The sequence below is a fragment of the Carcharodon carcharias genome, chromosome 7 (genome assembly GCF_017639515.1).
Source record: "Carcharodon carcharias isolate sCarCar2 chromosome 7, sCarCar2.pri, whole genome shotgun sequence".
NCBI classification, from domain to species: domain Eukaryota; kingdom Metazoa; phylum Chordata; class Chondrichthyes; order Lamniformes; family Lamnidae; genus Carcharodon; species Carcharodon carcharias.
In genome coordinates, this window is record NC_054473.1 from 139,495,793 (window position 1) to 139,509,471 (window position 13,679).

Below are 13,679 nucleotides of genomic sequence, written 5' to 3' on the forward strand. Positions count from 1 at the left end.
CAAGAAAAGTGCCGAGTATAACACCAGGAACTCTTTATTGCATTCATCAGCCTGACCAAAACATTTGACTCAGTCAATCGCAAGGCTCTGTAGATTGTGCTCTGAAGACTTGGATATTCAAGAAATTCCATCACAATCTTGCAATTGCTTCATAATGATACAACTGCAACTGTCTTGAATGGGAGAACTGAAATAATGACTTCAAAATCTGTACCGGGATCAAGCAAGGCTGTGTGATAGTCTATATGAGTCTTTGGAACTCTCTTCCTGAAAAAGGCAGTGGAAGCAGAGTATTTGAATACTTTTAAGGCGGAGGTGGATAGATTCTTGGTAAGCAAGGGGGTGATAGGTTATCGGGGGTAGGCGGGATGCAGATTTGAGGTTACTATCAGATCAGGCATGAGCTTATTGAATAGCGGAGCAGGCTTGAGGGGCCGAATGGCCTACTCCTGTACCTTGTTCGTATGTTCGTATTTACAATCTATCTGACTGGTTAATTGCCTCATAAAAGATCAACTGCCGTCTGGTGTGAGTATTAAATGCCACCAAATGGAAAATTCTTTAACTGGAGGCACCCCTGTGCCAGAACTAAATGGACCACCATGATCTGTAGTTTCTGGGTGATTGCAGTGTTGCTGTCTTCTCTGTACCAGACTTGCAAGCCCCCCCTCGATCTCTTCAATTCTTCATACAAGAAACTTGGTTTGTCCTTGAATATTGCCAAAACAAAACTAATATCAACTCACAGTCAGCCAAACACTCCACTTTCCACATATATTGAAGGAGACACTCTGGAATATGTCGAGCTTTTTTCATAAATTGGCAACCGCTTCTCTCAAAAGACCACCATTGAAGAGGAGATCCAGCACTGAACCAGATGCACCAGCTCAGCCTTCTACAAACAACAATAGTGAGTGTTTAACAAAGACCTCCACAAGAGAACAGAAGCCCTAATATCCTGAGTAGCTGTCATCACTCCTGTACTGCAGTGAGACCTGGACTGTGTATCAGTGACACATAAGAATGCTAGGGAAATTCCAACAGTAATGCCTCCGCCGCATCCTGCAGTTTCAATGGGAGGACCATTGAACAAATGCTTGTGTCCTTCTTGAAGCCAGCTCCACAAACATTCAGGCAAAACTCCTGCAAAATGAACTATAATGGATTGGACACTGTCTGAATTGCCGAAATGGGTCTCCCCCACCAGTTTATGTTCTATCAGCTCTAAAATGGCCAATGTTCCAGGGAAGGACAAAGAAAATTCTTCGAAGACACTCTGAAGCTTGCCTTGAAGCGTGGCAACATTGACATTAGTGACTAGGAGGAGCTTGCTACAAGTCGTTTAAAACAACAACAATTTGTCCAGGTGGTATAGTGGTATTGTCATTGGACTGGAAATCCAGAGACCCAGGGTAACGTTATGGGGACCAGGGTTCAAATCCCACCAAGGCAAATGGTGGAATTTGAATTCAGTAAACTTTAGCTCTCCAGTGCGCAGTGAAAATGACGAAGGGAACATCGTCATTTGGTAAGAGGCGGAACAAGACCCACCCTCTTTACCGGCGATGTGGGGCTAAAGTATTTCACCTGCAGAAATCGACCTGCAGCAAATGTGCCTACCATGCCAAGAGAAAGAGGAAGTATAACTGGAGTGCTAAGGCCAAAAGGAGAAACATAACTGGTACAGGCCGCATGAGGAATCTGAAGGTGGTGTATCACCGATTCAGGAATGGATTCCACGAAGGGACCACCCTAAAACCCAGACGTTCCACAATGTCTCCCTCCAGCACCGCATAAACTACCAGTGTATCTACACAACAAATAAAGCTATGGTTCAGGAAAAAAAAAGCTGCAGCATGCTTTGAGTCACAATGTCTTATTGATGAAACAGAGTGGCAGCAGAGGAGGAAAGAGAAAGAAAGAAAATAAAGAAGCAAATCTGCGCTCTGGATCCTACTACCACATGGGAATTCCTGCCCATGTTCCCAAAGGTCTGTGGGTCAAGAATCAGCCTGTTCAGTCACATAAAGACCCAAGGCTGAAACTTGTGACCCTGAGTAGACATCATCCTCGAATCAAGGGACAGCCGCTGCTGATGTTGCATTTGAGGAGGGCTTTTCAAATACATTTGGAGACATTCTGGGACACTTTTCTAAGATTTCACTAACATTCTATAAATACTTTATTCTGGAAAATCTCTGAGGAATTCATCTAAAGAGAATGAGTGCTGTGCTACTATTCCTTATTGGAGACCATAAACGGATCACAAGCAGTAGAGAATTGATTGGCTAGGGGCCTGCTTTGCTCTGCAGGAGGAATAGAAGGCCAGGCAGAGCAAGCCAACTGTTGTGGGAGAGAGGGAGAAGGGGAGGAAGGCCAATAGCAAGAAGTCTTTAGATAGCATTACCCTGATATTCACATGATCCAAGTCCAGTGCATTAAAAGGCTGCGCTTTATCAAGGAGGTGGTTTCATGAAAGATAGACTCATATGTTGCATCACATCCTGCATTGCCTGGGACAGTGAAGTCAGAGTGTCACATAACTTTTGAGCGGCCACAAATGATATCAGCCATATATCACAATCCTCTGTACACTTCTACATAATGGAGATCATTAAGGCTTTATATTCTCTGGAGAGAAACAAACAGGTTCCTACACCATGATTCCCACATCACTACCTCATGGCACCTGCACAGGCAGCCCACTGAGCAGGCGGAGGACAGGTCCATGGGCATCAGAGACAATCTGCAAGCCTCATTAAATTGAGGAGACCAGAGTCATGGCAGCTGCCAAGTTTCCACTGCAATACTTCACTATGCCATAAAAGATTTTATAGTAGCTACATGACAGAAGGTTCCCATTATGGATCATTGTCATTCTATGTACACTGCTTTTTTTATTCATTCATGGGATGTGTACATCGCTGGCTGGCCAGCATTTATTACCCATCCCTAATTTCCCTTGAGAAGGTGGTGATGAGCTGCCTTCTTGAACTGTTGCATTCCATGTGGTGTAGGTACACCCACAGTGCTGTTAAGGAGGGAGTTCCAGGATTTCGACCCAGTGACAGTGAAAGAATGATGATATATTTCCAAGTCAAGATGGTGAGTGGTTTGGAGGGGAACTTCCTGGTGGTGGTGTCCCCATGTGTCTGAGCCGTGACATCAGTCACTGCATAATGTTAGGCTACACAGGTCGCTGAATGGAATTAGCTAGCCTTTCCATGCTGGAGAGGATGGGTTCCAGGCTCTGTACAAAGCCACAGGCCAAGCTAAAGCCAGAATTTTTCAACCCTCTAGCCATAGCCTGTAAACTTCCAGGCAGGCTGTCCATTGAAAGAAGCATTAGATTAGTCAAGTCCATCAGCCTTCTACTGAAGCTTGCTCCTGCAAGGTTCTCATCTGACTCCTCTGCAGCAAAGCTAACATGCGACCTAGTCCCTGTCATAATGGCACCTGTGAAGTCCCTTCCAACATAGTGCACGGTGTGCATGCCATTGTAAAGATCTGACGGTTAGACAATTTAAAGATGGAGACAGGCAGTTTATCTGTTGTGCTGGGTTAGTTTCTTTCAAAAGTTCTATCTGTGGCACCTGGATTAGTCACAATCAGCAGGCAGGGTTCAAAAACTTGCAAGTTGGGTGGAAAGGGAGAGAAAGAGAGGGGGAGGAGAAGGAACCAACTCAGCTTCTTAGCTGCTTGTCCTGTTCTGCAGAGTAAATAGGTGCTTAAAACACTGGTTTGTCACACTCCAACTGTCCAGGGATCCAAATAAGGTCATAGCCAGTGTATTCCAATTGTAGCTTGTTCATGTCTGGGAATCCCTCTGTCCAAATGGCTATATCTAAAGGTTTGTCTCCACCAGTTGATATCTGGATGCTGTATTATTCATTCATGGGATGTGGGCATCACTGGCCAGGCCAGCATTTATTACCCATCCCTAGCTGTGAGGACATTTAAGAGTCAACCACATAGCTTGGGTAAGGTCAACAGACTTCCTTCCCTAAAGGACATTAGTGAACCAGATGGGTTTTTACAACAATCAACAATGACTTCACAGAAATCATTAGACTTCCAATTCCAGATTTTTATTGAATTCAAATTCCACCATCCCCCATGGCAGGATTCGAACCCAGGTCCCCAGAGCATTACTGTGGGTTGCTGGATTACTTGGCCAGCAACAATACCACTATGCTATCACCTTCCCTGGTACTAATGGAATAGGGGATCTGGATCAGTCATATTCCCCTAAGGTCATTGCCTTTGGTGACAGGTTTTTGCAGTGAGGCTCCATCTTAGTGGTGCTGGAATGTGGTTGGTACATGATGCAAATCGATGCAAATCACAGCCATTTTGGCTGTGAGCTGAAGTCACCGGAATGCAACTTTGGTCTCTTTAAAAAAAAAATAATTAGGGGTTTCCAGGCAATAGGTTCAAAAATATTTTTTTAAAAATTAAAGCAGTATTATGATACAGCCGATGGTAATGGCTGAGTTGTTCAAATTCCAGAGGGAAGCTTGAAACAACTGTTATAACCCAGTTTTGCAACTTATATGTTTCAAGATGCAGGCTTTGAATTCAGTTGTAATAAGACCATTGAGTCTCAAGAGGCTTTTTATAAAACTAAATTAAACATTTATTAATACAAGAAAGATTGAAAACACATACATACATCTACAAAATTACTACTATAATAACTACAAAAGCCTTCTAATTAATCTAACTCTCAGTTACACTCTCATTAAGGCAACAGTAAAACTCAGTTTTAAAAAGACACCTGGCAGAGCACACCCTGAGTAGTCACATTCAAAATGAGTTTCTTTCAGCTCTGGGTCCTTGCAGACAGACTTGAGGGTTACAGACTGCAGGCTTCTCACACTTGTTAGATCTTAAAATGCCTCTGCGTTACACATAATGTCCTTTCTCCTTTATACATATCTTTCTCTTTAAATGTAACTTTTCCATTGTATCACTAGGCTTTTAATTTTACCTCTTCTAGCAATAACGTCCGTTGACTCCACCAATTTTATTCGTAAGCTCAAAAAAAAATAAACAAATTGCTTGCCATCCTCTAGCTAGGTGCAAGATTTGACACATTCTTTTGAATGGTTTATTTAAAAATGCAAACTGCCCCCTTGACACCTATGTTTCTAAGCTTCCCCATGTTAATCCAGGGGAGGATTTTTCCCTCGTCGGACGGGCTTGGGAGGGATGGGCAGGGTGAATGTTGCCCGCGATCGGGGCTGGACCGCAATTTCACGCTGGTGGGCCAATTAAGGCCTGCCCAGCATGAAATATGAGCGGCATTGCTCTGTGCTGCCTGTGGTGGGGGAGGAGGGTGAGTGCGAACTTGGTGCATACGCATGGGTGCGCACTTGAAAATCTCCTTGAGGCACAGAGCTGCCTCAGGGAGATGAGCGGTTTAAAACATTACAGATAAAGACTTCTAAAATGTTATAAGATATGTCCCCTCATGTGACCCTGTCACATGAGCAGGGACATGGTAATAATTAAATTTAAAAAATTTCATTTTATTTTTATTTGTCATTGGAAAACTCATCCCGCCTGTGGATGAGGTTTCTAAAAAATGCAAAGGCCGCTTGGCTTTTTCACCTGCCTGCCAACTGCAAGGTTGGATGGGCTGTGAAAAATTTCATTCAATTACCCTTTTAATGGCCTTACTAGGCCTTTTAATTGTCGGCAGGCTCACTGCCGACTCTGGCGCGTGCCTGCTGACCAAAATATCGTGCAAGTGCGCGATGACATTGGCACACTCGCCTGAAATCATCACGCGTCATCTTAAACTCTGTCGGGTTGGGCGCGCGCCTGCCTGATGAGCGGAAATTTTTCCCCCTAATTACCATTTCAAACCTACTTCTTTCTATACATAAAAGCCTCTAGACCAGCTGGCTTTAATCCAATTAAGACACCCATGCATACATACACATAGATACAGACACCACTAATCTCTATTTTAAAAAAAATAATTTCCAATGACTGTATAGACATTAATCTCTTCATGACCAGCATGTTTTTATGACACATTTCTTGGTGCCCTGAGACTTCTCGATTTTCAAACCACTCAGAAGTGATCGGCCGGAGTCTTCCACCACCTACTGCACAGCTCTCCTGAAGCTTCTTACTTTATACCCTTTTACAAGGGTGGATACCTGGGTAGATTATTGACAAGGCTGTTTTTCCCTATGAGGAATTACTTTATTTCAAAACACCCTATAAAACATTGTCTTTGTCTAAATCTTGTGTTGGAAAACTTACCTTCCTTGATTTTCATCTGCCTTTAGCTTCTTGAGCCTTCACATGTGCCTTTCAGTCTAACCTCACTTCATCTTTTCCTTATCACATCTCAAGCAGTTCTTCCTCACCAGTTTCATCCTCCCACATCTCCAGCATCAAACTAACTTGCAAAAGTTTCACTATTTGTATCTATTCCACTATCAGTTATATATGTTTAAAACTGCTTGTAAGACCTGTTAACAAACTGTTCATAATAGCCATTCTGTTCAGCTGTTCTTATTCCTTAACAGACTGTTGACCCATGGTGTTGTTCATTAAAGTAACTTCTATTTTGCTTCCAACACACTAATGAACTTACATTCCATTAGACTTCTAATTAAGCAAGGTTAAATGAAAGGCCTAACACAGTTTTGTAGAGTGTTTGGTTTAAGAATCTAACAGTTGCTCAGTTGCTCTCCCATTAGGCCTTGTCTGCCCATGGGCCCCTTTTTGGGCTAGGTACTGTTGTTATCATCTAAGATTAATTATTCCACTAGCTTTTTTTCTATGGAAATGAAACCTTAAGCAATTTTCAGTCAAACAAACTTTCAGCACTAACCCATTTCTTTACCTATTTCAAGCTGACTTTACATTCTAGCTATGTTTCTAATTTCTAACAGTGCAGAGCCAGTTTCTAAGCTGGTGTCTGTGGTAATGGTAATGATGGACACAGTGCTTTCTTCCCATACATTTCTCTTCTTCTTCCTCTAGAAGAGGTGAGAGTGTGGTGGTGGTGGGCCAGATTACTCTTTGGTCTTCTACTCTTCTCTGGGGACCGTGATGGGTTTTTCTTCCAGGAACCTGCAGGGATGAAGTTTGAAGGGTTAGGGTGCAGCATATGTGGGCACTATAGCAGAATATGTGTGATGAGACCACATGGAATTTGGGAGTGGCGACAGCCTTGGGGGATTAGGGATCAGGAATAGTTTGTGTATCTGAAAGGAAGCTGGAATGACCTGCTTTGCCTGTGGCTACACCCCTCCCAATTGCTGCAAGCACTGCTTCCTCAAGGGGAGTGATCTCGTGGAGTTGTCCTTCCATTCCATGGTCAGGTCCTGCTGACACTTATTATGTGTTACCTTGGCCTGGAAGAGAAAGAGTGGTTAGTGTGAATGAAGGCTTTGGCAGGTGTATTTGCGTGATGCCTCATGTGGTTGGAGACTGTGAGATGTGTCTGAGATATGATTATTACCTGTGAAAGATGTCGTAGTGCGGGATGTGTGATTGTCTGTGTATAGTTAGCTGGTGGATGTAGTGTGTTGAGTTTGTGATGCTGGTTCTGGTACAGTTATTGAGAAATATGCTTGTGAGATGGGATCTTATCTTGACAATTCATATTGTTATGAAAAATGTATAATTTTTAAATTGAACATATATGTATATATATATATATATATATTTATATATATATAATTATATATACGTGTGTGTTAGAGTGTTAAGAAAGGTAAAATGGTTTCCATTTTATTTTAGGTTGTTTGTGAGTCTTGGTGCCTGGGAGCCTGAATAGATCCCTGACTGAAAATTCAGGTATTTTGGGTTTGTTTGTATACATACAATTTTAATGAGGTTTTACAACTCCTGAAGGTAAAGAGTTGATAAAAGTTTAGTGATTATGGGGAGGAAAACACAAAGTAGAAAAATATTTACTGCTGCCTAGTGACAATCATCCAGGGACATGGAGAAAAAGACAGAAGAGAGATTTCAGTGTGTGTCAGAGAGTGAAGACAAGGATTTTCCATTCGCTGAAAACACAAGGCTGGCGGTCAGAAGTTGACTGAATGGTCAGTTATAGAATTCAGCAAAGTGATCAGTTTAGCAGAGGTGCTACTGGAAGTCTGAGTGTAAACTGTGGTTTTTGGGTGTCTGGGGAAGAGAAATAAGTTGGTTGACGAGCATCAAGTGAATGCCCAGAAATTCACTAGAAGAAAACCATTTGCAACAAGGCCAGTCCCAATCAAGGAGCCTTTGTGTATCAAGCTAATGGTAACTTTTCACTAGTTTATGTGTCTGTAAACATATTACTGAGGTAAAGGAATAGTAGAAATTTGAATTGTTTTCTTGTGTTTGTAAATAGGTCTTTCCAACCTTTCTGTCTGGTGTAATACAGTTGATTTTTTATGTTTAATAAATACTTTATTCTTTGTGCTAAAAATTTATCAGCAGAGTCCAGTGAATTTGTTCAGTAACTTTCCTCCATAACTTCTAAAAAAAATGTTAGGATCTACCAAGCCAGGCTTCACTTTGGGATCTGACTTGTCCAGTAGTAACATCATCTGGGATCATAACATTATCAAATCATATCCTGGGGTGGTATTACTGCCTGTGATCTATTCAATGATCTCCTCCTACATCCTCAACATTGGTTCCCTCTGTGGCCTCCTTTCCCACTGTGAGTACAGGAATCCCTCTTCTACTGTACCTCCTCCACCAGGACCTCCAATGCTAGTTCTGAGAACCTGTGAGCTCTTTCCCACTGTCCTTGAGCCATCTTGATACATGTCATTGTGTGTCAGGCAACACACCCCACAGCTTCAGTAGAAGTGCATGTGTGCAGGATACCTGTCCCATTCCAGGAAAATTGCGTGCTAAACATGCAGGTCTGTCTTAGACCATCAGGCAGATTTAAATCATGATAATTGGCAATTAGCCCCAAAACTGCAGATTAAATGCAAACTTTTAAACAGGCATGTTTTATTTGCATGGCACCCACTTAGTGCCCGTTTTCACCCTTTCCCTAAAATAACTCCCCACTTGTTTGCTTCCACACAACGATCTTCTATTAAATATCAGTAATTTTACTTTTAATGTTCCCATGTTTTTCCCATGCAAATTCACTGCTACCAGTACTAAGCTATCCAGTAAGACCACAGTATTGCATAGTCAAAATGTCACCTTATTACATCATCAGTATGGTTATTTTGGATGAGTAATGAAAGAAGACAGATTATTGTATCAAATGGTAAATTAGTAATTTGCTGTTTCTTCAATTTACAGCTTTCCCATGAGTCCAAAACTTCCCTCTGGAGTAATAAATATGTATCAGCATTAACTCGCTTCTTGTGATGTTCGTAGTCTATAAAATAAAGGCTGGTTAAAAAAAATATTATCGTAGGTCAGTGAAAACATATTTGAAACGTTTAAATGCCTTCTTTTACAAGTAATTTCAAACTGTCAAAATGATTTATGGGTCGAGAAGAATAATGCATTTGGCTTGAGGAATTCTATGGCTGAATAATTTGTACTGTATGGATTCCAGCAAAAGATGGGTTTCTTTGCACCTTTCTGAACAAGGCCATAACATTCACTCAAAGAGTAAAAAGAGATCTGTGGAAGATAGAAGTTGTTGATGGCGATAAGTGGGAAACCCATCTGAGATGTTACAAGCCATTTTCACCAACTGTATAGCTTGCTATAAGCCGGATGTGATCAAGACAAGAAAGTAGATGTTTCTAACTGAAGAGATGTTGGTTTTCTTACATAACCGAGGTGGGTTGGCAGTAATAGGTGGTAGCCATTATAGAGTCACAGAGTCATACAGTCATAGAGGTCTACAGCACAAAGAAAGGCCTTTTGGCCCATCGAGTCTGCGCCAGCCAAACAAGTACCTAACTATTCTAATCCTGTTTTCCAGCACCAGGCCCATAGCATTGTATGCCATGGCATCGCAAGTGCACATCCAAATACTTCTTAAATGTTATGAGGGTTTCTACCTCTACCACCCTTTCAGGCAGTGAGTTCCAGATTCCCACCACCCTCTGGGTGAAAAGATTCTTCCTCACATCCCCTCTAAACCTCCTGCCCCTTACCTTAAATCTATGCTCCCTGCTTACTGATCCCTCCACCAAGAGGAAAAGTTCCTTCCTGTCTATCCTATCTATGCCCCTCGTAATTCTATACACCTCAATTATGTCCCCCCTCAATCTCCTCTGCTCCAGGGGAAATAACCCCAATCTATGAAATCTCTCCTCATAACTAAAACTCTCCAGCCCAGGCAACATCCTGGTAAACCTCCTCTGCACTCTCTCTAGTGCAATCACATCCTTCCTATAATGCGGATTCCAGACCTGCACGCAATACTATAGCTGTGGCCTGACCAGTGTTTTATACAGTTCCAGCATAAACTCCCTGCTCTTATATTCTATGCCTCGGCTAATAAAGGCAAGTATCCCATATGCCTTCTTAACCACCTTACCTACCTGTCTCACTACCTTAAGGGACTGGTGTACATGCACACCAAGGTCCCTCTGATCTTCATTACTTCCCAGGGTTCTACCATTCATCATATATTCCCATGCCTTGTTTGTCCTGCCCAAGTGCATTACCTCACACTTACCCACATTAAATTCCATTTGCCACTGATCAGCCCATCTGACCAGCCCGTCTATATCATCCTATAATCTAAGGCTATCCTCCTCATTATTTACCACCCCACCAATGTTTGTGTCATCCGCGAACTTACTGATCAACCCTCCTACATTCAAGTCTAAATCGTCTATATATACCACAAACAGCAAGGGACTCAACACCGATCCCTGTGGAACCTCAGTGGACACAGGCAACCAGTCACAAAGACACCCCTCGACCATCACCCTCTGCTTTCTGCCACTCAGCCAATTCTGGATCCAATTTGCCAAATTGCCTTGAATGCCATGGGCTCTTACCTTCATTATCAGTCTACCATGCGCAACCTTATCAAAAGCCTTGCTGGAGTCCAAGTGGACTACATCAAATGCATTGCCCTCATCTTCGCACCTGGTCACCTCTTCGAAAAATTCAATCAAATTGGTCATACATGACCTCCTCTTAACAAATCCATGCTAACTGTCCTTGATTAATCCCTGCCTCTCCAAGTGCAGATTAATTCTGTCCCTCAGAATTGCTTCCAATAGGTTAGATTGACTGGCCTGTAATTCCCTGGTTTACCCCTTCCTCCCTTCTTGAATAACGGTACCACATTGGCTGTCCTCCAGTCCTCTGGCACCTGTCCTGTGGTCAGAGAGGTATTGAAAATTGTTGCCAGCACCCTTGCTATCTCCTCCCTTTCCTCATTCAGCAGCCTGGGGTACATTTCATCTGGGCCTGGAGATTTATCTACTTTTAAGCCTGCCAGACCACTTAGAACCTCCTCCCTTTCTATGCTAATTTCTTTAATTATATCACAGTCCTTCTGCCTGATTTCCATACCCACATCGTCCCTCTCATCTGTGAACACCAACACAAAGTATTCATTTAGAACCCTACCTATGTCTTCTGGTTCCACACACAAATTACCACTATGGTCCCTAATGGGCCCAACTCTTTTCCTAGTTATCCTCTTACTCTTAATGTACTTGTAAAATCACTTTGGATTTTCCTTTATTTTACCTGCCAATGTTTTTTCATGCCCCTTTTTGCCCTCCTAATTTCCTTTTTAAGTTCCCCCTACACATTCTATACTCCTCTAGGGCTTCCACTGTTTTGAGCTCTTGATATCTGCCATAAGCTTCCCTTTTTCTCTTTATCCAATCCTGTATATCCCTCGACATCCAGGATTCCCTGGATTTGTTGGTCCCACCCTTTATCTTTACTGGAATATATTGGCCACATACTCTCCCTGTTACCTTCTTGAATGAGTCCCACTGTTCTGATGCAGATTTACCTTAAAGTAGCTGCTCCCAGTCCACTCTGGCCAAATTATATCTGATCTTATTAACATCGGCCTTACCCCAATTTAGAACTCTGATTTCTGGCCTATCCTTGTCCTTTTCCATAACAACCTTAGATCTAACATAGTTATGATCACTATCTGCAAAATGCTCCCCCAATGATATCTCTACCATTTGCCCGGCTTCATTCCCTAAATTTAAGTCCAGGACCTCCCCCTCTCTTGTACTGGCTTTAAAAGCTCTCCTGGATGCATTTTAAGAATTCCGCTCCCTCTAAACCTATCATACTATGACTAACCCAGTTCATCTTGGGGAAGTTGAAAGCCCCCACTATTACTACCACTATTTATATTTACAACAAAAATATTGGTTTTGACATTAACACCCTGTGTGATGGGTGGGAGAGGACTGGAGGGTGGGTAAAGAGCTAAATTTGGATAATGAGTCCCCAGTATCCTGAGTACCCATCCCCAATAATTCTTATGGCAGATTTTGGCATGGCCGAGTGACCTCATGGAGAGGCAAGATGCTTCATTAACGTACTTAAATTGGGATCCTATTAGGAGCAATTAGGAGCTTTATTTATATTTCACTGTAGCTATGTGAGTTTCCCTGGGTTTGGTAACTCATCAGTGAAAGGGAGGCCAGAGCTTAAGTGCCTTTTTAGCAGCGCTTGTGGGCCAGTAGGAGCATGAGTGTTCCGTCAGCTCCTCAAGGAAGCCTTCCCAGCTCCGAGCACTGGTCCTGCCAATTGCAGAATGTTATCCCCCCACCCCATCTCTTGATTAGGAGGACAGCTCCTAGGGATCCCTGGTTGTGGCCTTCTGCTGCTAGTGCTTCCTCTAACTTGCTGATCAGGCAGTCCATTTCACCAACTGCTGGGCAGGGAATGGATCCAAAAAATGTTAAATGTTCAACAGGAACATGTTCCTGGCTTTGCTGGGCTTATTGGCTGTTTTAGGCCTCTCCTGCACCCTCCCAATTTCCTCATAAAAATTGAACTCATTAACTCCATCCGTTGTCTAATTCTGCCTGTTTGGCTGTTGGGACTTATTCAAGGCTTATCATTTGTGTAAAAGTTCAGCATTCTGCAGCTTGGCATCATTTTTGATGATATCAATCAAATAATGGATAAAGCTAAGGAACAATAAGGGTGGAAGTGTGTATCTTGAGGGCTCACTAGACCATGGGATTCAGAGCATAACTCATCGAAAAATTGGCTCTGAGGCAATATTGGTAATCAGATTGTAGGTTAAGGTTTTAGTGTCACATTGTAATTGGCATGTGTTACTCCTCTGCAATTATCAAGGTCTTTTTTTAATGCCTTCAGTGATTATGCACGTATTGGCTGCTTCCCATCATATGGGACCACACCAGTAAAAATGGTCAGAGGAGGAGTTGCTTAAATAGTAGACAACTGTGCAATCTGGATTATTTAGCTTTTACTGGTAAACAATGGAATAGATTTTAACTTGGGTTACTTGGTATGAAAACTGGGTGGCAATGAAATTAAAATATATGTGCAGCAGTTAGCATATATGTCGGTAGATAGATTCTTGTTAGGCAAGGGAATCAAATGTTATTGGGGGTAGTTGGCAATGTGGAAATTGAAGCCCAAGAAGATCAGCCATGAGCTTATTGAGTGGTGGAGCAGGCTCGCGGGGCCTATTGGTCTACTCCTGTCCTTATTTCTTACGTTCTTATGTCCTCCACAGCTGCTATCTTGAGAGGGGTGTA

The 13,679-nt window shown here is 42.5% G+C and overlaps 1 protein-coding gene across 1 annotated transcript; it reads left to right on the plus strand.

Annotated features, from left to right (window-relative positions):
• Positions 1 to 1,503: 1,503 nt before the first annotated feature.
• Positions 1,504 to 1,797, plus strand: LOC121280407 (60S ribosomal protein L37-like). Its single transcript, XM_041192368.1, has one exon. It carries the CDS (start codon positions 1,504 to 1,506, stop codon positions 1,795 to 1,797), a length of 294 nt encoding a protein of 97 aa, XP_041048302.1.
• Positions 1,798 to 13,679: the final 11,882 nt, after the last annotated feature.

Excerpts from the sequence above, each read along its gene's own strand:
- LOC121280407 (XM_041192368.1), top strand. The coding sequence starts at position 1,504 with ATGACGAAGGGAACATCGTCATTTGGTAAGAGGCGGAACAAGACCCAC.